Raw genomic sequence first — 26,500 nt, forward strand, 5'->3', positions numbered from 1 at the left:
AACCAATGAAGCTGCAGAAACTGTGAAGAAGACACGTCTGGACTGAGCCCCTCCCAGAAGCATCATCAGTCTATAGAGATCAATGATTAGCTCTTTTACTAGAAGGGGGGGCTTTCTTCACTAGAGTGGCCATATTGACCATTACATTTTTCTCCAATCAGAACTACACGAGTGGTGAGTATAGTGTATTTTAGTCTTTAGTGCAGTTCAGCTGAACTCACAGTGACACCCTCGGCCTCACAGTACATCTGAAGAGGACTCAAACCCTCCGCAAAATGGATATTCTTGAAGTTTATGGCTGGAGATCTCCTCTCTCTTTCCTGGAGAAATAAAACAGCATCATTATCATCATCATAATCATCATCACTCTCCAGCTAAAATCTGTCTCTGAAAAGCAGATCTTCAGCTCGGACTCACTTCAAGCTCAAGGATTCTGAACTCCAGGAGTTCGTTTTGGTCTTTTGCATCCTGAATTTCATTTTTCAGTCGTGTCTCCTCCATCTCCATGTTTTTAATCTGAGAAATAAAGAAAACACAATGTTATATATATATATATATATATATATATAACAGTTCTGTCTGGTTCTCAAATCTGATTGGCTGATAGCCGTGAGATATTAAAGTAACATCAGCACTTCGACAGCGTCTTCATCTTTGTGTATTACTCCGCCCACACCAGCGACATCAAGAAGGCTAAACAAACTGCACAGTTTGACAAATATTGCAACTGTTAGACAACATTATGTACTTTTGAGGCTTTTTTTTGAGTTGTTTATATTGCAACTATGCAGTTTATTGATAGTGCCTATTTGAAAATATGTTTTTTATATTTTCAGCGTATCAGCGGCTGTCAGCCTGTCATGTTGCCTGTTATTCGTGTAGGCTCTATCTAAAGGGAAAATTTCAGTCATCTGTTATTTACTTCAGGGCAAATAGATTTGATTGAAATTAATTCTTATTCTTTTGACTGATTTACTTGTCTTCATATTGCTGTTTGTCAAATGTTATTGATCAATAAATTAATTTAATATAAATTGCAGTAAAATTAAATAAAACACACTTTTTTAGTACAGATATTGTAGTAATTTAGCAGGACTTGAGCAATGAAATTGATGTTACGTTGTTCTGCAACAAGATATCGACATAATAAGCCGGGGGACAAAAATGTTTTTCTGAGCGTAAATTTAAAACAAAACTTGATCAAATCATTGTAGAAAAGGGAAGTAACTCTCTTTTGTATTTTATATTGCTGTATTTATGCCATAGTAATCTAGTAGAGTTTGCTTTGTTTTTTTTTTTCAACAAATACTGGGAGATCTCTGTAGACTGATGGCATTTAATGCCGTTCAACCTTATAATCTTAAAATGTGAGCAAAATCACCTGTTTTGTCATTGCGTAGACACTTTAATACTCTACATAATACAAGAGAATCATTCAAATACTAGCTCTAAAGTGACGTTTGTGAATGAGTTTCTGCTGTTCTGATATCAGCTGCACATGTAAATGACAGGCGGAAGAAAGTAGATCCTCGTACTATAGGGTTTTGAGACTCTTCGTGTTTGATTTTCTTTTTTTACAGTATATACACGATTATACCGTTGAACTGTTGTATAAATGCAATATCACGCTCGTAGCAGTGCAATATGTCTGTATATCGGCATTGATGGAACACTAAGGCACTTGGCCTGTGGCCTCGTCCCAACAAACGCCTCACACCAGTGCTGATATACAGCACTGCTTGCTCAGATATAGACATGTGTGTGTGCATTTATACATACATAATGAATATACACGATACACACACATGAAAAAGTAAAAACACACCTTTATTTTTGTGCGGAATTAGTCAATTGCTCATGATTAATTGTTAATAATAGTAGTTATAGTAATAGCACTATTACTACTGTTATAATAAAGGTATCATTAAGTTTTGGATAGCATGTAAAACAAGGTAGGGGGCAAGTAAAGATAATAATGAATTAAGTACAAATAATGATAGATTACTAGGGTTGCCTCTGATCCATCTCTGGGAATGGCACAGTTTATTATTAGATTTTTAAAAAGTAATCCAATAGAAAATCTGCTGAACAGGAATTGAACACACCTTTTCTACAAGCTCTTGGTTGCGTTTGTACAAAGCCTGTTTCTCCTCAATCCACTTCATATCCTGCGGATGCAAATGATTCCAGCATAGACGTTTTGTGTAAAATCATCTCACATGCTCCTTCAGTGCAAATAAATATGTGTTTAATGCAAATAGCAGTGGTGTTTTTACCTGTCCCTCATGACTGAGAACACACTCCAGATCTGCTATTCTGGTCTGATAGCGGATCATTTCAGCCTGAAGCTGCTCTCGGGTCTGAAAATCAAAACATAAATACTCTGTATTATGTAGGAATTGAATTGGTCATTATCATAAAAGTGTAGTTTTGCAGATATAGGAAAAAATAAAATAAAAAGCCAGGTTGTGCTATACCAGAAGAAAATTTAAAATGTCAATCATAAAGGAACGTTTCACTTAAAAAAACAACAAAAAAAAAAAACAAACAAACCCTGATCATTTTTCACTAATTCATTGTAACTGTAAGACTGTTATTGTAACTGTTATTGTATACGTTGGTAACAGCGCCACCTAGTGGTCACAAGTTATAAACCGTTCAAGAACCGTCATTAATGAATCAAAAATGTGCTAATAACTTTAGACTGCATGTGTTTATTTTGGTAAAATCTCAACTTATTCCTTGATTCATGCCGAGAACACCGATACCAAATATGCCATATTTGGCTAAACGTCCTGTCCACCATATTGATTTTGTTCAAAAACTTAATTTGCAAACTCCTCCTTGACCGCTTGCCGAAATATCACCAAATTTGATTCATCGTCAGATCATGCTGACCAAGTGTTGTGAAATTTGTGTCAATAGGCAAAGTGTTTTTTGTTTACGGCACTGGAAAATCTGCTCAAAGGTGCTCATTCTGCCTCTGGACTGCTTTGCTCATTCTGCTTCTGGACTGCTTTGTTCATTCTGCCTCTGGATTGCTTTGCTCATTCTGCCTCTGGACTGCTTTACTCATTCTGCCTCTGGATTGCTTTGTTCATTCTGCCTCTGGACTGCTTTGCTCATTCTGCTTCTGGACTGCTTTGTTCATTCTGCCTCTGGATTGCTTTGCTCATTCTGCCTCTGGACTGCTTTACTCATTCTGCCTCTGGATTGCTTTGTTCATTCTGCCTCTGGACTGCTTTGTTCATTCTGCCTCTGGATTGCTTTGCTCATTCTGCCTCTGGACTGCTTTGTTCATTCTGCCTCTGGATTGCTTTGCTCATTCTGCCTCTGGACTGCTTTACTCATTCTGCCTCTGGATTGCTTTGTTCATTCTGCCTCTGGACTGCTTTGTTCATTCTGCCTCTGGATTGCTTTGCTCATTCTGCCTCTGGACTGCTTTACTCATTCTGCCTCTGGATTGCTTTGTTCATTCTGCCTCTGGACTGCTTTGTTCATTCTGCCTCTGGACTGCTTTGTTCATTCTGCCTCTGGATTGCTTTGTTCATTCTGCCTCTGGATTGCTTTGTTCATTCTGCCTCTGGACTGCTTTGCTCATTCTGCCTCTGGACTGCTTTGTTCATTCTGCCTCTGGACTGCTTTGCTCATTCTGCTTCTGGACTGCTTTGTTCATTCTGCCTCTGGACTGCTTTGTTCATTCTGCCTCTGGACTGCTTTGCTCATTCTGCCTCTGGACTGCTTTGCTCATTCTGCCTCTGGATTGCTTTGTTCATTCTGCCTCTGGATTGCTTTGTTCATTCTGCCTCTGGACTGCTTTGCTCATTCTGCCTCTGGACTGCTTTGCTCATTCTGCCTCTGGACTGCTTTGCTCATTCTGCCTCTGGACTGCTTTGCTCATTCTGCCTCTGGACTGCTTTGCTCATTCTGCCTCTGAACTGCTTGGCCCCTTAATTGCTGCTTGCAGCTATATTTATTATTATGGTTGTTGTCATTTTTACTGTCATTATAACTATCATTTCTACTATCAACAGTAGACCCACGCCAACATGGGGAAAACATGCCAAATCCACAAAGAAATGCCTAGCCGGTACTTGAACTAGTGACCTCCTTGCTGTGAGGTGACTGTGCTAGCCACTGAGCCACTGTGCCGCCAAGAAGTCATTAATACAGAAGTAATACATTTTTACAGCATGATACTTTAGTTCATAGTGTTATTTATGACCTAGTAACGCAGCTAAAAGAATGACATTCCTGCAGTATGAAGAAGCGTCGGCTAAGAGCTGAGATGTTGTTGTTAGGCGACTGTAAATGTTTGATGTGTTTAAATGATTTACCTTCAGTTCCTTCTCTGCATCAAAGGTTCCTCCCACCTGCTCCTGCAGAAGAGCGTAAGCCCTCTGAAGAGCCTGATACTCCATCGTCAGCTGACGGAAACGCAGCTCTGTCTCCTCCTTCAGCATGCCCTACACACACACACCCACACAACGCGTTTACAGGCACAGCTTACACAAACACACATACAACACATTAACAGGCACAGCACAGGCATACACACACTTACATGTGTACACGCACACACTTACAGGCAGAGTATACACACACAACATTTGAAGGCACAGCATACACAAACACACACACACAACACATTAACATGCACAGTATATGCGTGCACACACACACACACACACACACACACACACACACACACACACACACACACACATACATTCATTCATACACACGTTTGTTTTTGTGAAAATTGGGGACATTACATAGGTTTCCATTCATTTTATACTGCCCAAACCGTATATTATATTGCCCTCATCCTACCCTACCCCTAAACCCAACCATCACAAGAGACTGTGTGCAGCTTTACTCTCTGATTAAACTCACTCTGTTGGATTTAAAAGCATTTTAAGAAATGAGGACGTCACTAATGTCCTCACATTTCACCTCCTTTTTGTAATACCTGTGTCTTACCCATGTCATTATACAGATTTGTGTCCTGATATGTCACAAAAACACACACACACACACACACACACACACACACACACACACACACACACACACACACACACACACACACACACACACACACACACACACACACACACAAACACACACACAGGATTACAGGTACAGCATATACACCCACTCACACAGCAGGCAGACACACCCTCACAAAGCAAACACACACAGAACATGTTTCTGGTCACAGCATACACACACAGAAAACACAGCAGACTGACACAGTGACACACAGTGGCATACACACAAAGCAGGCAGGACACACACAAAACACAGCAGATTGACACACACACAGAACACATTCCCAGACACAGCATACACACGACACCACTAGGGTTGTAACGGTATGAATTTTTCACGGTATGATAATCGTCTAAAACAATACCACGGTTTGACGGTTTCGCGGTATACGGTATGTTACAAATGTTACAAAAAAATAGAACAGTGAAGCAAATTTGACTTTTTCCAAATAATATATTTTTAGTTACTATAAACAACACCACTTACAATGAACAAATAAAAATAAGAAAATAATAAATAATGTGTCAAAGTCCAAATAAAGTCCAAATAAACATGGTGCAAATCCTCAGTAAAAAATAGATATAAATATTTACTATACTATAAATAGTTACATAACGAAACTAGATTCAATATGGAACGTCCTTAGGTTTTATGTGCCAGCATGGATATGGTTGTCTGGATATGGATTTGGAAATGGTTGTTTGCAATGCAGACAAACAGCTGCACCTTCATTTGCGTCTTTTGAAAACAGCAAGAGCAGCAGTTCGTCTTTGCTGTGTCACTGTTTTGTCATGTTTCTGTGCTGCTGTGCATGCAAAAGTACTTAGTATGAGAATTATTTCATGCAAAACTTTTTTTTTTTTTGGCGTTTTATTTAGCCGCGCATAAATGTATGCCTTTCTCTCATTCCGTGTTGTTCAAAAAGCTTGGTCCACAAACAAAAGTGAAACCTATGCCTATTGGTTGTGATATAGCGAGTTTGAACCAATCTGGGCATGGAGGAGGGACAATGCATCAATGTATCATGTCTGATTTGTCCGGAGACACAGTGACGAGCGTTTCTTTGTCAAATCAGCGTTGTCAAATGTTGATGACGTAACCGCACTGATTCCGGAGCCTCTGAAAGTCCGCGAATGATATGTGATACAGCACTGGAAAGCTGAGATTCTCTTCTTCATGCCAATCTTTGAATTGTATGAATCGGATCAGCGGATCAAAAGTTATTAAACATTTAAGAGCAATACTTATTTTTAGCCGCGGGCGGCTGTCTCTGTCTTTAAGGGTTAAAACCGTTGATATGCAATTGTTCATGGTATGATAATCGTGCACGTTCAAATCGTGGTAAACCGTCATACCGGTATATTGTTACAACCCTAGACACCACACACACACAACACACAACACAGCAGATAACACAATCACACGCACATACAGTACATGTATGGAACCCTAACTGTAACCCTAACATACACGTGCACGCCCACACACACACGCACGCACGCACGCAGGCATGCGCGCACGCACGCACGCACTCACACACACACACACACACACACCTCCTCGAGGTCATCGTCTGGAGTGCAGGGTGTTCTGTCTGTGTGGTAGGAAATAGAGGAGCCGTCTGAGTCTATGGAGCCTTCCTCATCATAGCCGAAAAACGTCTCCACCACCGGCTACACAAGAGCAGGAGAGGGGATATGAACAATACAAATCACAAAAAACTACATGCAGAATTATTCAAAATAATAATAATAACCAGTGCTTATTAAAACACAATTCGAACAATCAGTAAAATACATTACATTACATTCAGACTACACTTAAATAAATAAATGCAGAATTACGGCAAACTTAAAATCTATTAATAAATCAAATCAATACAATATAAACAAACGAAAACAGACATGAATGTAATCATTTTAACGTCAATTTTAATTCAGAGGTGGCTCAGTGGTTAGCACTGGTTCGAGTTCTGGCTGGGTCAGATGACATTTCTTTGTGGAGTTTGCATGTTCTCCCTGTGTTGGCGCGGGTTTCCTCTGGGTGTTCCGCCACAGTGCAACCACATGCACTGTAGGTGAATTGAATAAACTAATGAGTGTGTGTGTGTGTGTGCATAAGTGTGTATGGGTGTTTCCCAGTACTGGGTTGCATAGGTTTAAACATATGCTGGAATAGTTGGTGGTTCATTCCACTGTAGCCACCCCTTATAAATATTGGACTGAGCTGAAGGAAAATGAATGAATGAATGAAACCTGAGCACCCGAAAGAAACCCACGCGAACATGGGGAGAACATGCAAACTCCACACAGAAATGTAAACTAACCCAGCCAGGACTCAAAACAGCAATGTTTTTGCTGTGAGGCGACAGTGCTAACCATCGAGCTATCATGCTGCCCTATTAATATTATTATTTGACAGTGCGATGTGTAGATTTATCCTGATGTCTGCGTACTCTACAGGTTCTGAAGGGCTTCTTCCTGCGCAGGCTGTCCTGTCTCCTATATCTCAGCAGCATATCTCGCTCCTGAAGAACACCATTAAAAACAAAAGTATGTCAAAATCACAAATATGTAATAAGTGTTTTTGTTTTGTGTTTTTGTGGTTCTATTAAATTGTGGGACTCCCTTAAAAATGAGATGGTACTGTGTATCTCAAGGAATTAATCCAAATAAATAAAAACCAAACACATCAAAATCACTGTCCTACAAGAACATCTCACTTCTGTGGTGTTTTTAAAATGTGTCGTTTGCACAACATTTGTAGGTTTATCCATAAGGTGATGCCTGGTATTTGCATTTAGATTAATATTTGAACATCACACACATACAGTAGTTGATAATATCATTCACCCTTTGAGAAAACACATTTTTCATCTGGGTTTTGTTAGGCAAGACGTACAGTATATAACTCATATGCAAAAAAAAACCCTGACATATTTTAGCAACATAAAGTGTGAATATTTCCCAGAGGCAAAATTACTTACTATCACAGTCTTCACATATCCAGCGGTTTCCAGAGCCTGCAAAAAAAATAAATAAATAATAAAATAGAATAATCAGAAAACAGTAATACATCATTTGCATGTGCAAACTAGGCATGGGACGATAACCAGTTTCAAGGTTTACCGCAGTTTGGAAAATTCCTAAAGAGATATTTTAAGAGCCATTGTTTTATTTATTTGGTGACACTGGACTAGAATAGAATAGAATAGAATAGAATAGAATAGAATAGAATGATGCATCAGTGGAAACTTGGCATCACACAGTGAATAGAGGTGCTAAATTTTAACTTAGTAAAAGAATAGAATCAAATAGAACAGTGTTTAAGCTTAAATCTTCAATCATGTTACACGAGTCCATTATAGAACAGAACAAAATAGATTTCACATGACAAAACAAAACAAAACAAAACAAAAAACAAAACTGAATGGAATGGAACTGAATAGAATGATGCATCAGTGGAATCTTGGCACCACATGGTAAGTGAATTTTTGGAAGAAAATAGGTACACATTTCTTAACTTAAAATAAAATAAGATTTTGTATCAGAATTGAATTAAATAGAATGAAGCAAAAGCTTGAATCTGCAATCATGTTATTTAAGTCCGTTATAAAATAGAACAAAAAAGATGTCACATTAAAGAACAAAATAGAATAGAATAGAATAGAATAGAATAGAATAGAATAGAATAGAATAGAATAGAATAGAATAGAATAGAATAGAAGGACACATTAGAGGAAACTTGGCATCACACGGTGAGCGAATTCCTGGGACAAAATAGGTGCAAAAATTAGAAACTTAAATAAGATTGAACTTTAGAATATAATAGAATCCAATAGAGTGATGCATTAGCTTAAATCTGCAATAATAAAATAACGGTCCAATATAAAATAGAACAAAGATTTCATGTGAAAGAACAAAACAGAACAAATCAAAACAGAACAGAACAAAATAGAATAGAATAGAATGGAATAGAACAGAACAGAACAGAACAGAACAGAACAACTCAGAACAAATCAGTGGAATATTGACATTACATGGTGAGTGAATTCTCGAGAGAAAATAGGTACATACATTTAAACTTAAATAGAATTGAAGTTGGGAATAGAATAAAATTAAATTTAATGATGCATAAGCTTAAATCTGCAATAATGTTACATAAGTGTGAAAAGACTCATTTAATACATAAACTGTTGTAAAGAATAGAATAGAATAGAATAGAGTAGAGAAGAGTAGAGTAGAGTAGAATAGTGCATCAGTGGATTCTTGACATGTCACAGTAAGAGAATTCCTGTGAGAGAGGAAATAGGAATACATTTCTTAAATTAAAATAGAATTAAAGTTTGGAATATTAAAAAAATCATATCGAATGATGCATGAGCTTAAATATGTAATCATGGTACATGAGTGTGAAAAGGCTGCAATTTACTACATAGACTGTATTATGGAATAAAACAGAACAAAATAAATTAGACTAGACTGGACTAGAACATAACAGAACAGAACAGAACAATTATGCATCATATAATTCAAAGCATCATACGATAGATGAATTTCTGAAGAAATAGCAATAATTTCATACAAAACTTTTATAGAATTTTCTAGAACTGAACATTTACAATTGAAGTATTAGCCCCCTTTAATTTTATTTCTTTTTTAAATTTTCCCAATTGATGTTTAACAGAGCATGGACATTTTCACAGTTTGTCTGATAACATTTTTTTTTTTTTTTCTGGAGAAAGTCTTATTTGTTTTATTTTGGCTAAAATAAAAGCAGTTTTGCATTTTTTAAATACCATATGTTTTTCAAGAGCAAAAGTTATACAATAACTTGCCTAATTAACCTGGTTAAGCCTTAAAATGTCACTTTAAGCTTTACAGACGTATCTTGAAAAATATCTAGTAAAGCATTATTTACTGTCATCATGGCAAAGATAAAATAAATCAGTTATTGGAGATGAGTTATTAAAACTATTATGATTAGAAATGTGCTGAAAAAGTCTTCTCTCTGTTAAACAGAAATTGGGAAAAAAAGAAATAGGAGGCTAATAATTCAGGGGGGCTAAAATTATGACTTCAACTGTGTATAATATAGGAAATATCTAGGAATAGAAATATGAATAACAATAGAAACATCAACAACAAAATGATGCGATGCCACACGATTCATTGCGAGTAAAATTCTGCTTGAAAAGAGACATGAATCCTAAAATGAGAATAAATCTGTTTTGTGATAGATGCTGAGCTTTATGACTTCGCAGATCTCACACACGCAGATGATAACTAATAAAAGGCATCATACGGCTTCTTTAATAAAAAATGTAAAAAATTATGTGAATAAAGAATGAGTTCTGTCATATTCAGAAGTATATCTACTGTTTGTTTTTCTCTTTAAATATCTGTACTGTCATCATTGCTTTGTTATGCTACTGTTTGAAATGAATCAAAAAGACAATCCCACAAAATCAATCAATAAAATAGAGTTTTGTAAATCCATGTGAGAAGCTCAGCTGATACCTTGGACAGATCGTCGATGATGTTCTGCTGCTCCAGCACTTGTAGTCTCAGAAACTCGATCTCTCTCTCCTCTTGACTCTGGTCCAGATCATTCAGAGAACTGGGCCGTCGAATCGTCCCCGCTTTTTCCCGCTGTGACAAAACAAAAGCTCAATCCTCACATCCAGTGACCATATGTTTGTGTGCACATACAGTACAGAGAATTACTCACTGTCTGATGGGTCACCATAATAATGATCAGAGCCTGGCTGTATTCACAAAATATCTGATCTTAATATTAAATAAAATATATTAGCTGAAGGTTTTCTCTTAAAATAGAAAGTCGCTGACATTATCTTCAGCAGGTACACCGTGAAAACTCTAATGGCGGACGGCTGCTTCTCACTCACGGCTGTTTATGCTAATGAGGGAGAGATTGTCACTAATGGGCGGGGCTTCCCCCTCTGATGACACATACAAAGACAGAACAGTCTCTTAGTTTGTAAGTGTTTATGCTATGCAGATATATATTTCTGCTTTTTTACCATTTCGATGTTCTCCTGAGTGACGAAGTGCAGTTTGTTCTCCATGCGTCTCAATGCATGAGCCAGTTCCTCGTTCTTGCGGCTGAGACGTCTGTTCTTGTCCAGCACAGGCTTATACTGGCTCTCAGCTTCACGGAGACGCTTTAACTGGACACACACACACAAACGTTAAAAAAAATACTGTAAAGCCATTATTTCTAAAACGCAATAAAATGTAATTTAAAATAAAAATAAATAAATAAAAAATGTAGGTAGGCTATATAAAATAAAATGAAATAATTAGAGCCAATACCTGTCAAACAATTTCTGAAAATAAAATAATTATGCAAAATGAAATTAAACCCTTATTTATAGAAAACTTTGCTGATAAACTGTATTTTCTGAACCTAAAATAAAATTAAATAAAATAATAAGAGCCAATACCGCTCAAACAATTTCTGAAAATAAAATAAAATATTTGAGCAAAATAAAATTAACTAATTATTTATAGAAAATTTTGCTGACATACTTTCTGAACCTAAAATAAAATAAAATAATTAGAGCCAATCATTTCTCAAACTAATTCTGAAAATAAAATAAATCATTTAATCAAAATAAAATTAAAATTATTTATAGACACATTTTGCCGACATTTTCTAAACATAAAATAAAATAAAAATAATTAGAGCCAATATTTCTTAATTTCTGAATATAAAATATATAGGTTTTTAAGCAAAATAAAATTAAATAAATATTTTTAGGCCATTTTGCTGACATACTGTATTTTCTGAACCTAAAATAAAATAAAATACAATAAAATTAGAGCCAATATTTCTCAAACCATTTCTAAAAATAAAACTTTTAATCAAAATAAAATGTAATTATTTATAGGCAATTTTGCTGACATTTTCTGAACATAAAATAATATTTCAATAAAATTATCTAATTAAAATAAAATACACATAAAACAAAACAATAGAGCCAATATTTCTCAAACCATTTCTGAAAATAAAATATAACAATGTTTGAGCAAAATAAAATTGTATAATTATGTATAGGCAATTTTGCTGACATGCTGTATTTTCTGAACCTAAAATAAAATAAAAATAAAAATAAAATGGAGTAAATTATTCTCAAACAATTTCTGAAAATAAAGCAAAATAAGTTAGCAAAATAATGAAAAAAAAACCCCATTATTATTTATAGCCAAAAAAAAAAAAAAAAAAAAAAACAGATCTAGATCTGGAGTCTTTTCTATTAGTAAAGTTGAGAAATCATGTGGATGGATGATGACAGCTTTCTGAGCCTGCTAGTAGGTGCAGAAGGCCCCTACTGGCCCATATCTATCAGCTGATAACCACTGATAACGCCCATTCAGTCTAGTGATTGAAATGATGAACATTTGAAGAGGGAGACAAAGCAAAGAAAAGCAAAAGGATGTTCAATATTACAGGGTACAGATGCTCAAAGTTTTTTTTAAGAAGGTTAATTTGGGTTTATGGATCTGAATTATATGAAAAAAAAAAAAAAAGGAAAAAAAGAGAAAAAAATAATCTAATAGACTCATAATAAACAAACCATTATCATATAAAAAACTGTAATAATACAAACTAAATATTGTTGGCATATAGTAAATAAACTTAAATTAAAAAAATATATAAATATTTAGTATTTAAATATTAAGTATTTAGTATAGTATAAAAACAAAACTAAACAAAATAAAATATATTAATTACTAAATTACTTTTTAAAAGTAATTAATTTTTAAATTAATTTTTAAAAGAAGGTTAATTTAATTTCTTGATCTCAATTTTTCTTAGTTTTATAAAACATTTATTTAAATTTTTTATCATTTTTATCATTTCCAGAAAAATAAAACCAAATCAATAAAAGATTAAATAAAATTGCATCGCCTTTGTATTAAATAATAAATACGCAACATAAAATAAAATCATTATCATATAAATATTTTTTTATATTAAAAGCTAAATATTGTTAGTATATAGTAAATTAAAATAAAATAAAGCAAAAAAATTTACTATAAAAAACAGAAAAAAATAAAATGAAATAAAAATGTATTAATGGGCAGTTTGTAAAATATTACTACTGAAAAGAAAAGATCTCAAAGGCATTTATTTAAATTATTAATTTTTTTGGAAATATAATAGAAATTACAACTACACTACCGTTCAAAAGTTTGGGGTCAGTTGTGTTTTTTTCATGTTTTTCTTTTTCATTAAGGCGGCATTTATTAAATAAAAAAAAAGAAGTTAAATTGTTAAATATTTAAAAAAGTTTTAAATAACTGATTTCCTATTTTATGTAGTTTCAAATGAAATGATTACTCCAATCATTAATGCTTTTATTACCATTGCCATTAATAATAATAATAATAATAATAATAATAATAATAATAATAATAATAATAATAATTAATATTAGAGGGATTTCTGAAGTATCATGTGACCATGCAGTGATGAAGCTGAAAACGCATCTTCAAATCACTGGAATAAATGATTAAATGAAATGATAAACTACTTTTGAACAGTTATTTTATAGTGCAAGAACATTTCACAATTGTACAGTTTGTACTGTATTTTTGATTTAACAAATGCAACCTTAGTGATCTGGAGAAGCTTATTTTAAAACATTTAAAAATCCTACTGAACCCAAACTTCTGACCGGTAGTGTGTGTGTGTATGTAAAATGTAAATGCAAAAAATTTTAAATTAATTATTTAAAAATGTAAAAAATAAATAAATACATATATAAATTAAAATAAAATATAGATTAATTTATTAAATTAATAATATAATTTATAATATTATCAAATAGACATTTTTACTGATATATTTCCAAACAATAAGTTAAACTCCACTCACATATTTAAGTGAAATCACCTAAAATAGCACAAACTCACCAGTTCATTGCGTTCCTCTGACAGCAGTGCGTTTCGGTCCTCCAGTTTGCGGATTATGGCACTCAGTTCTGCAATTTTCAACTGAAACCGTCGAGCGTCTTTCTCATCCAACTGCTGCATCTGGAAAACAAACCAACTGCAGGTAACTGGGGGAAAAAAAACATTCATCGCATCATTTTCCGGTGTTAAAATACTCTCATCGGTACACTCACCAAACTGCAGCTCTTTTAACACAAACATTTGTCTTGATTTGACTTTCTATATGTGACTCTAGATCACAAAAACAATCATCATACAGTTGAAGTCTGAATTAATAGCCCCCTTGTATATTTTCCCTCAATTTCTGTTTAATGCAAAAACAATTATATTCAACACATTTTTAAACATATTAGTTTTAATAGCTCATTTCTAATAACTGATTTAATTTATCTTTGCCATGATGACCGTACATCATTTTCAATAATTCAGGAGGGTTAATAATTCTGACTGCATTTTCTGGCAACTCCCTTTGCTATTGCAGGTGTATTTAGGACATTCTTCATTATGTCAAGCGACAGTAAAACAGACGTGGAGCTCTGGCCACATCTGACAAACAGCTGAAAGGTCACTGATCAAATCCACCTTTTCTCCAGCAGAGAAAATAAAAGCACTTGAAGCTCAGATCAAACCCACAGCAACACAAAGACAAGTATATGATATTAAAATGCAGGAAAATAATGTACGTGCACGTGTGTTTTTGTGCATGTGTGTTTTTTTGACATATCAGGACACAAACTTGTATAATGACATGGATATGACAGGTATATAAACAGAAGTTGACCATCAGGACATTGCCAATGTCCCAATATGTCAAACCGTACAGAATTTTATTTTGAGAAAGTAAAACTGCAGAAAGTTTCCTTTGAAGACTTTAACAAGTTTATTAATTCCCCCGGAGGCAATTGTATTAGGGCAGCACACTGTAAAACCCAACAGTCAACTTTATCAAATGAAAGAAGTGTAGTTAGCTCAAAATTGACTGAAAATTCTACTCATTTGAAAACAGTTTTTAACTTAGTGTTAAAGGTAATGAGTTAATTAAATACCTGATTACTTCAACTTAAATGGAGTAAGTTCACAATACTCATATAGATTAGTTTTTTTTAACTCAAATGGTTTGTAGCAATCGGTTTCCTAAAATCCTTTCAGTTGCCTTAACTTATTGGGTTTTACAGTAATCAGTTGGTTTGAGTTTTCTTCCTTTATTGGGTTTTGCTGTGCTCAAATTGCTTCATTTACTCAAATGGATTAAGTTCACAGTACTCATTAGAATTCGTTTGTGAACTTAAATGGTTTGTAGCGATCGGATTCCTCAAACGGTTTGAGTTGCCTTAACTTATTGGGTTTTACAGTACTCAGTTGGTTTGAGTTCTCTTCATTTATTGGGTTTTACTGTGCCCAAATTGCTTTTTTTACTCAAATGGATTAAGTTCACAGTACTCATTAGAATTAGTTTTAAAAACTTGTAATCAGTTTCCTCAAATGGTTTGAGTTACCTTAACTTATTGGGTTTTACAGCGTAGCATCATGACACAACAAATACATACAAACAATAATTACTCATAAACAATAACAAAAAACACAATCCAGCATGCCTCATAATAACTTTAGAAATATAATAATACTAGTAAAAAACAAACACACGTAAAAAAATATCAAACTTACTTAAATTTAAGGTTATTAAGATTATATTTATCTGATCATTTAATGATCGTCGTCTGATTAAATAATCTCGTCTGATGCTGGTGTTTTAACTGCTCAGACAATGCAGCTCAACTCTAGACTTTTCATAGGCACCTGAATTGTGTAACTTCTTACCCTTTGATATTCGCAATGCAGAATCCTTGAGTACAGTATTTTTAAATCATCTCTTAAAACTTACTGTTTTAGAGTGGCTTTTATTTGATTTTATTTGACTTTTATATGATTTTTATATCTATTACTATTGTTATTATTATGTGCTTTTAATTATTGTTTATTATTAAATTTGTTTTGGATTCATCCTTGTATCTTTTGTTTCACATTTAATGTCTGTAAAGTACCTTGAGATGCTACTTTTAAAGGCGCTATATAAAAATTATGTTTATTATTATTATTATTATTATTATTATTTTCTTATGGCTTCAAGAACAAAGGTGAATTGATATCTATTAGAAGTGTATTTGATGGTTTTGAATATTGTTTCTAGAGGGCAACAGTACAAATCATAGCTTCAGAGGATAAGCGTCACCTCCTATCAAACTTTAATTTTAAAAAGTAGGGTAAGGGTTGGGGTAAGGTCATAGAAAAAACAAAAAAAACATTTTGTACAGTATAAAATGCGTGAAAACTTATGAAATGTCCCTACAATTCACAAAAACAAACATGTGTGTACCTTTGCACCCCAAATGTGCTCACAAGTATAGCAATACCAGAAATTTCCGAATTTGTAGGGATATTATATGGTCTCCGTGAGGAAAATGGCTGATAAATCACACAGAATTTTTAGGGTATGGGTTTGTGGAAAAGGACAGAATACAGTTTGTAGAGTATCAGCATTATTAAGGTTATGGGAAGACCCTCAAAAAAGGCAGTCAAATTGTGTGTGTGTGTGTGTGTGTGTGTGTGTGTGTGTGTGTGTGTGTGTGTGTGTGTGTGTGTGTGTGTGTGTGCATGTGCTATGCATTTCCTAACAGCCCTGTGAGGGTGAAATGTTGAAAAGATCACACTTACTCTTTCAGCTTCAGCTCATATGAAGAGCCGCCAATGTAGTGTTGAAAATTACATTTTCACAATTTCGTCTATTTTTATACGTGTATAGTTTATTTATATGTTGATATATTAGACTAAGCAATGGGCAAACCCTTTTGAGCTTTAGATACCACACTGATGAAACAAAATACACTTTAGAATGAGTGAAAGAATGGATAAATAATAATAATAATAATAATAATAATAATAATAATAATAATAAATTTACTATTTAAAATTGCAATATTATTTTACTATTAATAAAAAAAAATAATAATAATGGGCATTTTGTGAAATACTACCAAAAAATAAATAAATAAAATGAAATGAAATAAAATAAAATAAATGACAATAAAATACTAATTTATTGATGGGCATTTTGTAAAATACTACCAAAAAAATAAAAAAATAAATAAAATAAAATAAATAATTAAATAAAATGAAATAAATAATTGAAAATAAAATACAAATTTATTAATGGGCATTTTGTGAAATACGAAAAATAAATAAATAAATAAAATGAAATAAAACAAATTAAAATAAAATACAAATGTATTAATGGGCATTTTGTAAAATACTACCAAAAAAATAAAAATAAAAATAAAATAAATAAATAAATAAAATGAAATAAATAATTGAAAATAAAATACAAATTTATTAATGGGTATTTTGTGAAATACGAAAAATAAATAAATAAATAAAATGAAATAAAACAAATGAAAATAAAATACAAATGTATTAATGGGCATTTTGCAAAATACGAACAAAAAAAAATAATAAAATAAAATAAAATACAAATTTATTCATGGACATTTTGTGAAATACTACTAATAAAATAAAATATATATATAGATATATTTTGAAAACAGTATATATATATATATATATATATATATATATATATATATATATATATATATATAAGATTCTACTGGTAAATTTCACCAAGGCTGAATTAAATTTTTCTTAAAACATTATTAAATTAAAATAAAACATTTAAATATTTGAACAAAATAATTAATAATTGAATGCAACTTCGGAAGCCCAACTACAATGTAATAAATCACTTAAATAATTTTTTTTAATTTAACTTCTCAATTAATTAAAGGCATATACTGTCAAATGTTTTAAATAAAGACAGGTCAAAGATATCCCATCTTGGTGTCCACATTAAAATTAAATTAGCAAAAATGCTTTTAAACATTAAAATATTAAACACATAGTCTAGATCAGGGATGGGCAAACTTGATCCTCGAGGGCCGGTGTCCCTGCAGAGTTTTGTTCCAACACTAGTCAAACACACCTGAACATGCTAATCAGTGTCTTCAAGATCACTTGAACTCTATAGGGAGGTTTGTTTGAATAGGGTTGGAGCTAAACTATGCAGGACACCGGCCCTCCAGGACCAAGATTGCCCACCCCTGGTCTAGATTAATGGCCCAAATAACTAAACATTCTGAAAAAATGTCAAAATATGACGTGATAATGTTCCATTAAATTGAAAAAACACTGCAATGCAATTTCTGCAGTTAACTATTACAGTAAAGGGTCACTTCTCAAAGAGAAGCACTAATCAAAAATGCAACGCAAGTAACTTTGAATATAAGCATCTGTAAAATAAACAAAAACAAATTCAGTCAAATAAGATGAATGCAATATTTATTTGTTAGACTACACAGAGTATAACAATAAAATATATGGCAAAACAAAAGGCCCTTATTCCAGAAACAGCAGGAGACACTCAAAATGAAGCTGCTTTAAAAGCAGTAGATTAAATGTGGAGGAGAGGAAAGACCTGTTAGATATAAAGCCAAAGCTGCTCAATTATAAGCATTTGACATTGTGCATCGGTCTCCTTTATTACTGATCTGGCTTTCAGAGAATGGGTGTGAGCAGAAGTGCAACAAGCGATGTGAGTGTGGTTTAGTAATGAAGTAGAGGTGCTTACAACGTTAGTAGTGCTGTCTGTGTCTCCTGCAGCGGGGGAATAAGGGCCTTCTCGTCTGGGGCTGGAGTCTCGCAGCAGGGCCAGCTGAGTGTCTACAGCCTGTTTCTGCTGCTGTAGTTTCCACGTGTGGCCCGCCTGAGCGTTCAGCTCTCTCTCCAGCCCACAGACAGCACGGTCCTTTAGCTTAATCTCATCCATCTACAGGACAGAACACACAGCACGGTCACTCACACACGCTCGTATGTGCTGCAATGACAACAGGACAGTCGCAAACTGCACCTAAACATGACCGTCAGCCAGCAGGAGTAAACACACTGCCATCTCACAGAGAAATGAAATATCAATGGATTAAAAGAAAACATTTAATAGTAAAATGCTTAAAAAAAAAAAGCTCATTAAAACTTAATAAAATGAAGAAAAACCTGAACACAAACACGAGCATTTACTTTTAAATGTGCAGTGTGTAAGTTTGACACCCAGTGGTTGAACTAGGTATAGACCAGGGGTTTTCAAAGTGTGAGGCGCGCCTCCCCTGGGGGGCGCCAGAGCATGTCAGGGTAGGCGCGGGAAAAAATATTATATAATAAAAATATAATTATTAAGTTTAATTATTATATGTATTTTTTATTATATTTTAACGTTTTAATTAAACAAAGCTAAAAAAAAATAAAAAAAACGTCTAAAATAAGAAAACCTTTTTTACCCAGAAGGCCATAGCTGTGAATTCGCTTCTGTTTGGCAAGCCCGCCAATACAGGTATATGCCTGCTAATACAATGGATCGGTTTCTGAGACCCCCCGATTCAAAGCCTTCAAGTTCAGGGCTTAAACCCAAAAGACGATGATGATATGATGATCAGTATTTGAGTTTAGGATTTACGTGGACAGGACCAGCTGATGAACCACGACCTTTATGTGTGGTTTGTCAAAATATTTTGGCTAATGACAGCATGAGACCCGCTAAACTTCAACTGTTTTGACTGGGATGGACAGTTCTTGGATCTGTTCTATTCATATTGAACATATCATCATCCTAGTTTTAAAAACGTTATATTAAAATACTTATGATTATTCTGTAAATAATTGCTCTTTCATGCAAATGATGATAAATGTGAGTTAACAGTCTGACATCTGTCTGTGGCTTTATATATATACTATATATATATATATATATATATATATATATATATATATATATATATATATATATATATATATATATATATATATATATATATATATATATATGTGTGTGTGTGTGTGTGTGTGTGTGCGTGTTTGGGAGAAGGGGGGCGACAATGGATAAGTTGTGTCAAAAGGGAGGCCCACTGTCTTAGACTTTGAAAAACCCTGGTATAGACCAATTACCAACCTAAGTCACACATGACGTCACACGGGTCGCCGGTTGCAAAAAAAGGACAGGCTGCAATGGGAAAAATGTTGTTTTGTGCGGTAGGATGCCGAATTCGAGTCCAAAAATAGAAAACTTAACTTTTACCATACACCACACACTGCTTTAATAACGACTGCAGACGTCTTTGGCTAAATGGGAGCTGAATGAAGTGAGGAGCTAATTAGAAATGCTGGACTCTGCAGTTCTCATGTCATATCAGGTCAGTTCACACTGTGCTGAATCAAACACATCACTCGTTTTTGATTGCAGAAATGATTTCAGCAAAAACAGTTACATATGGTGAATTAAACTGCGGACACTGAACGCTAAGAATGAAACGTGAAAGTTACGTTTATTAAGGTAAAGTTGGTTTTATATTCACACATTCATTCAGTGACAACTTGTGACAAACTCCCATATTGTTTACCACTGCACTTTGAATATTCGGTCTGAAATAACCTGCAAGTGGGACTTGAAAACAACATTAGCAATGTTTATTTGACGGTGAACATGTTGTACTTTGATAATCATTGCCTGCTAATATGATTTCGCTATTTAGAGTTTGCAAATAATACTTTAATGAAATTATATTGTTAAGGAGAAAGTCCGAATGTGCGAATATAAAACCGACTTTACCTCGTTCACATACCCTGCCGTACAGATGCAGTTCGCTGTCAGAATGCAGTCGTTTTGCGTGTTGGTGATTAATTACCCAGGGGTTGTATAACATTAACTCCATCTTCTTTCCTTGTCTTTGGCTAAGCAGAATCTCGGTTTTTAGCTCTACATAGTGTTGAATCTGGTCATCATGGAGCATTATTTCTTGCACATGACCACACAGAACACTGCTGGCATCCAAAGACCTGTAGACCTTTAACTTCTCTCTTGTAAAATCACTTGGAGCTTCAATAAGATTGTGTATTTGGGGCTGGATGCTTGGTCATTTCGTCTTATCCAATATCCATATCGCAAATTGACCTGTCAGGTGAACGCCGCTCACTTCAATGTTAATTCTGCCGAATCACTGTGCGACGAGCTGTTATAATATTCTGAAAGCATTATGTAAATAATATATATAATGTGTAATCAATATATCTTATTTCTAAGACAACAACTAACTCTGCACCGCATCTGATGTCATTCCCTAGCTGTAAATGCTGGCGCTCCCAGTTTTTTCTGCCACTTCCCTGCACGCGCATCCTGAATGTTTACAAACATGGTAATTGGTGTATAGACTGATTTCACGCGGCCGCCATTTTCGAAAGCGAAATTGAGGCTGCGGTGGGAAGAATCACGTATCATTGGGAGTTACATAGGAATGTTGTGTAACTAGCTGTATATCTTCTCAGTGAAGATAAAGTGACACAAATTTATAATTTCTCCGCCTTCTGGGTGACCCGAAGGTCCGTTCTGAATGAATGGTGAATGTGAAAAGGGATATCAGAGCTCATTTTCAGCTAAGTTAAGGGAAATGGCCCTAGTTAGCAATGTTTTCTTTCCCAAACACACGTTTTAGATTCCATTTATCAAACTCGAGTTAATAAACTGATTCTTTCACTAGATTAGACTTGTCACGATACTGAATTAAAAGAAAAACCGGCAATTTCGCGCTAACATTTAAGGCACTGTTTATGGCTTTCTTAAAACAGCACTGATTTGCCATTGTGTTCACGTGTTCAACAGAAATGATTGTGATTGGCTGAGAAGGTCATCAGTTCACCCACCACTGTATACTGAGCACAAACACAGACGAGCCAAGCGAAGCGATCTGCTTGATGACTCGACTGATCTTGACGGCTGCTTCACGATCCAGTCCATGTGTCTGTGTTTGCACTGGGTGAAGAGCGGTAAACTGAATGCAAATCAAACACAGATACACAGAGACTGAAGCACGAAGCCGTGATCAGTTCCATGTTAGCGGGAAATAGCCGGGTTTAAAACTTCAGTACCAGGACAACACTATTACAGACAACACGAGGGTGTGCTGCAGAGGACTGCAGTGTTTTATCACTCACGAGGACACTTAAGCGTATCACTGAGATTGTGATCTTGATTGATGTTAAATTGCTTTTAATTGTTTAAAATAAACTTACTGAATGATATTGAAGTAATGTTTACACAATTTCTGCAGTTTGAAATACTGGCAACAGCTGGAGATTTGCAGTACACAGCATGTTACTGCAATGTTTACAGTGCTGGTCCTATACTTCCGGGTTTCTTCCCACCGCAGCCTTGCTTTGGTTCTTTAAAATGGCGGCCGCGTGAAATAAGCGTATTGCACTCCTGGATCAAAACAAACGCAAGCACAGGTTGCCAGATTGAGGACAGGAGCGAGTCATAGGCATCCAGATATATCTATAATAATATTAATAATAACAATAACAACAACAATAATAATAATAATAATTATTATTATTATAATAATTATTATTATCATTATTATTATCATTATTATTTTTGTTAGAAATAAACTTAATTTGTGTAATCCATTTTAAATGACCCTTTATTTATTTATTTATTTATTTATTTATTTATTTGCCTATTTAATTCCATCTATCCAGGAACATCCATTCAAATAAATCAATAATAATAATAATATTAAAAATAAACATTAATAATAATAATAATAATTATATTACAAAAGAAACCTTAATTTGTTTAATCTACATTCAAATGACCTTTTATTTATTTGTATATTTAATTCCATCTATCCAATAATAATAATAAAACAATAATAAATTATTATTACAAAGAAAACCTTTAATATAATTTTTGTAATATAGTTATATTTGAAAAAACTTGAGTGCCCCTTTAAGTCTTCTTTAATACATATTTATAAAAGATAAAGTAATCCATTAAATATGCAAAAGAATCCTTGCAAACGAAAAATTCTGCACACTTGCATAATCTATTAATAGACAATCAGGCATCAAGCCACATCTAAGAACAAAGTGACTCCACCATATTTGAGTTTCATTGAGCGAAATACCTTTATAAGATGATTACAAATTCTCAAAAAGTCCTGACATTCATATCACAGCACCAAAGCTTTCCACATTCAGAACATTCACACTCGTTTATAGCTACTGTGCCTCTTGTGCTCCATTATGTTGAGATTTGCAATCGTTTTCAGTTCTCTGAGTGAATTATTAGACTTTTAAAATTCCCTTCACATCCGAACATGCAGATGGAAAATCTTAAAGCTGACCTTTAACAAATCATATCATTGATAAGATGGCCTGATGTTCAGTCCAGGAACAGCTCAAGATTCATGTGCAGTATTTATAGATAGACTCTCACAGAAGCTTGGATTATGCCCTGATTCTAACACTGCATACGATTCTTACATCTCAGTTTCTACAAACCTGCATGGAAGTGGTAATTAGCTGATTATCTCTGACTGGCGAGCATAAAGCATGAACTGATTACTTAAATCTAGTTCTTTCAATGCTTTTTTCACACTCCAGTGAATATTCATTATGGTTTATTTCAGTGCAGACACAAGTTTTGGCTAAAAATCTAAATATATTTTAACTACAGCAAAGAAAAAAAGGTTTTTGACCACCATTTTGGACTTTTGGTGATGACAAACCTCTATAAACACGCACCAGCCACTTTATTAGGTACACCTGTCCAACTACAAGTAACTCATATTTCTAATCAGCCGATCACATGGCAGCAACTCGATGCATTTAGGCATGTAGACATGAGCTGCGTCCCAAATGGCACACTATGCACTCATGCACTATGTAATTATGCACTTACACACTGAACAGGATAGTATATCTATGTAGTGTCGTCCCAAATGGAGCACTAATGTTTTTTTACTAAGCGGAAATTCAACCCGTTTCCCTGATGACCTTTGACGGTTGCCAAATCAGTGAAATAAACGACGGAATTATCAAATAATACCTGCCGTGAGTATAACCGCATTCACAATCGGGAGGCGCTATAATCACTCTCGTAGGAAAATTTTGCTTTCACCATCCAAAATAAATCAAGTTATCCAACATGATAGCTTCGCCCCTTCCGCCACGTGAGCAAACCTGCGGTTGTTGAGTGCGTTAGGTGTCCATCATTCCACACTTCATTTTAGTGGCTGAATGAGTGCATCATCCGGGTATTAAAGTGCACTTATTATTTTTAGAGTTTTCAGTGTGAAAGCACTACTTACACTATTTATACTACTAAATGGTGTAGAATAGTGCATAAGTATGCAATTTGGGATGCACCTATGGTCAAGGCGATCTTCTGCAGTTCAAACCAAGCATCAGAATGGGGAAGAAAAGTGATTTAAGTGATTTTGAACGTGGCATGGTTGTTGGTGCCAGACGGGCTGGTCGTATTTCAGAAACTGCTGATCTACTGAGATTATCACGCAAAACCATCTCTAAGGTTTACAGAGAATGGTCTGAAAAAGAAAATATATCCAGTGAGCGGCAGTTCTGTGGGCACAAATGCCAGAGCACATCGAACCTTGAGGCGGATGGGCTACAACAGCAGAAGACCACACCGGGTGCCACTCCTGTCAGCTGAAAACAGTAAACTGAGGCTACAATTCGCACAGGTTCATCTAAATAGGACAATAACAGATTGTAAAAACATTGCCTGTTCTGATCTTGATTTTTGCTGCAACACTAAGGTGGTGGGGTCAGAATTTTCAAGCAACATGAAAGCATGGATCCATCCAGCCTTGTATCAACGGTTCAGGCTGGTGGTGGTGGTGTAATGGTGTGGGGGATATTTTCTTGGCACACTTTGGGCTCATTAGTACCAATTGAGCATCCTGTCAAAGCCACAGCCTACCTGAGTATTGTTATTGACCATGTCCATCCCTTTATGACCACAGTGTACCCATCTTCTGATAGCTACTTCCAGCAGGATAACACGCCATGTCATAAAAAGCGAATCATCTCAGACGGTTTCTTGAACATGACAATGAGTTCACGGTACTCAAATGGCCTCCACAATCACCATATCTCAATCCAATAGAGCACCTTTTGGATGTGGTGGAACAGGAGATTCACATCATGGATGTGAAACCAACAAATCTGCAGCAACAATATGGACCAAAATCTCTGAGGAATATTTCCAGTACCTTGTTAAATCTATGCCACGAAGGATTAAAGCAGTTCAGAAGGCAAAAGGGGGTCCAACCCGGTACTAGTAAGGTGTACCTAATAAAGTGACCGGTTAGTGTGTACAGTATATATATAAGACAAATAATTGACAATATAATAAATTAACTGATTAACTGCAGGATTTAGATAGGCAGGATGCATTGCATCTTTAATAATGCTGAAGTAAATGTTGAACTGTAATTAATAAATGCTGTTCAACTATAACTCATGTTAGTAAATACATTAACAAATGAAACCTTAGTATAAAGTGTGACTAAAATGGAAAAGCTAATAATCTGTGCCAACTAGTGAAATGTCTATAAAAACACTGAGATCCTTCAACCTACAAGAGGGAAAAACTATTTAGAGAGTCAAAGTGTAATTCTCTTCTGTTCGCCTCTTTAGTGTGAAAGTGACTCATTCTGTGGGTCCGTCAGCTGACTCACACCAACACACCCACCGACAGCTTCATCACAGTGATCATCTCGAAGGAAACCTCTATGTTTATCGGTGTTATATAAAGATCTGATCTGTTCTACGGCATCCCTGCAGCGAAAATAAAGTCACTTATTCAGCAGTTGAAATCAGAATTATTCACCCTCATGTGAGTTTCTATTTTCTATCCCAAATTATGTTTATCAGAGCAAGTACATTTTCACAGTATTTCCTATAATATTTCTTCTTCTGGAGGAAGTCTTATTTGTTTTTTGTTTTTTGGCAAGAATAAAAGCAGTTTTTAATTAAAAAACAAAACAAAAACATTTATAGGTCAATATTATTAGCCTGCATAAGAAAAAAATTCTACACTGTAAAATTCATTGTTAAAGTAACTCAAACAGTTTGAGGTAACCGATTGCAACAAACCATTTAAGTTCAAAAACGAATTCTGGTGAGTTCTGTGAACTTAATCCATTTGAGTAAACAAAGCAATTTGAGCACAGTAAAACCCGATAAAGGAAGAGAACTCAAACCAACTGAGCACTGTAGAACTCAATAAGTTAAGGCAACTCAAACCGTTTGAGGAAACCGATTGAAACAAACAATTTGAGTTAAATAACTAATCTACAGTATATGAGTACTGTGACCTTACTACATTTAAGTTGAAATAATGAAGTATTTAATTAACTCATTGACTTCAACACCGAGTTCAGAACTCTTTTTAAATGAGTAGAATTAACTTTCAGGAAATTTTGAGTTAACTACTCTCATTTCATTTGATAAAGCTGACTGTTGGGTTTTACAGTGTAGGGATGCACCGATTTAGATTTTTTGGC

General features: G+C 34.5%; 1 protein-coding gene across 15 annotated transcripts in view; it reads right to left on the reverse strand.

The window, feature by feature from the left end:
• The window catches only part of jakmip3 (Janus kinase and microtubule interacting protein 3), a 91,516-nt gene that overhangs the window by 11,655 nt on the left and 53,361 nt on the right, over positions 1-26,500 (reverse strand). For 4 of the 15 annotated variants that reach the window (XM_073918852.1, XM_073918856.1, XM_073918855.1 and 1 more), the window contains exons 6-17: positions 18,715-18,912; positions 13,998-14,117; positions 11,099-11,245; positions 10,575-10,706; positions 8,042-8,077; positions 7,511-7,582; positions 6,612-6,728; positions 4,338-4,466; positions 2,277-2,360; positions 2,106-2,168; positions 418-516; positions 222-320 (exon numbers count right to left, since the gene is read on the reverse strand). In XM_073918852.1, the coding sequence (XP_073774953.1) occupies positions 222-320; positions 418-516; positions 2,106-2,168; positions 2,277-2,360; positions 4,338-4,466; positions 6,612-6,728; positions 7,511-7,582; positions 8,042-8,077; positions 10,575-10,706; positions 11,099-11,245; positions 13,998-14,117; positions 18,715-18,912 (1,296 nt within the window). The remainder of the gene's footprint in view (positions 1-221; positions 321-417; positions 517-2,105; positions 2,169-2,276; positions 2,361-4,337; positions 4,467-6,611; positions 6,729-7,510; positions 7,583-8,041; positions 8,078-10,574; positions 10,707-11,098; positions 11,246-13,997; positions 14,118-18,714; positions 18,913-26,500) is intronic. The other 11 variants (XM_073918862.1, XM_073918861.1, XM_073918866.1 and 8 more) reach the window with 3 other exon arrangements.

The sequence above is a fragment of the Danio rerio genome, chromosome 12 (genome assembly GCF_049306965.1).
Source record: "Danio rerio strain Tuebingen ecotype United States chromosome 12, GRCz12tu, whole genome shotgun sequence".
Classification (NCBI taxonomy): domain Eukaryota; kingdom Metazoa; phylum Chordata; class Actinopteri; order Cypriniformes; family Danionidae; genus Danio; species Danio rerio.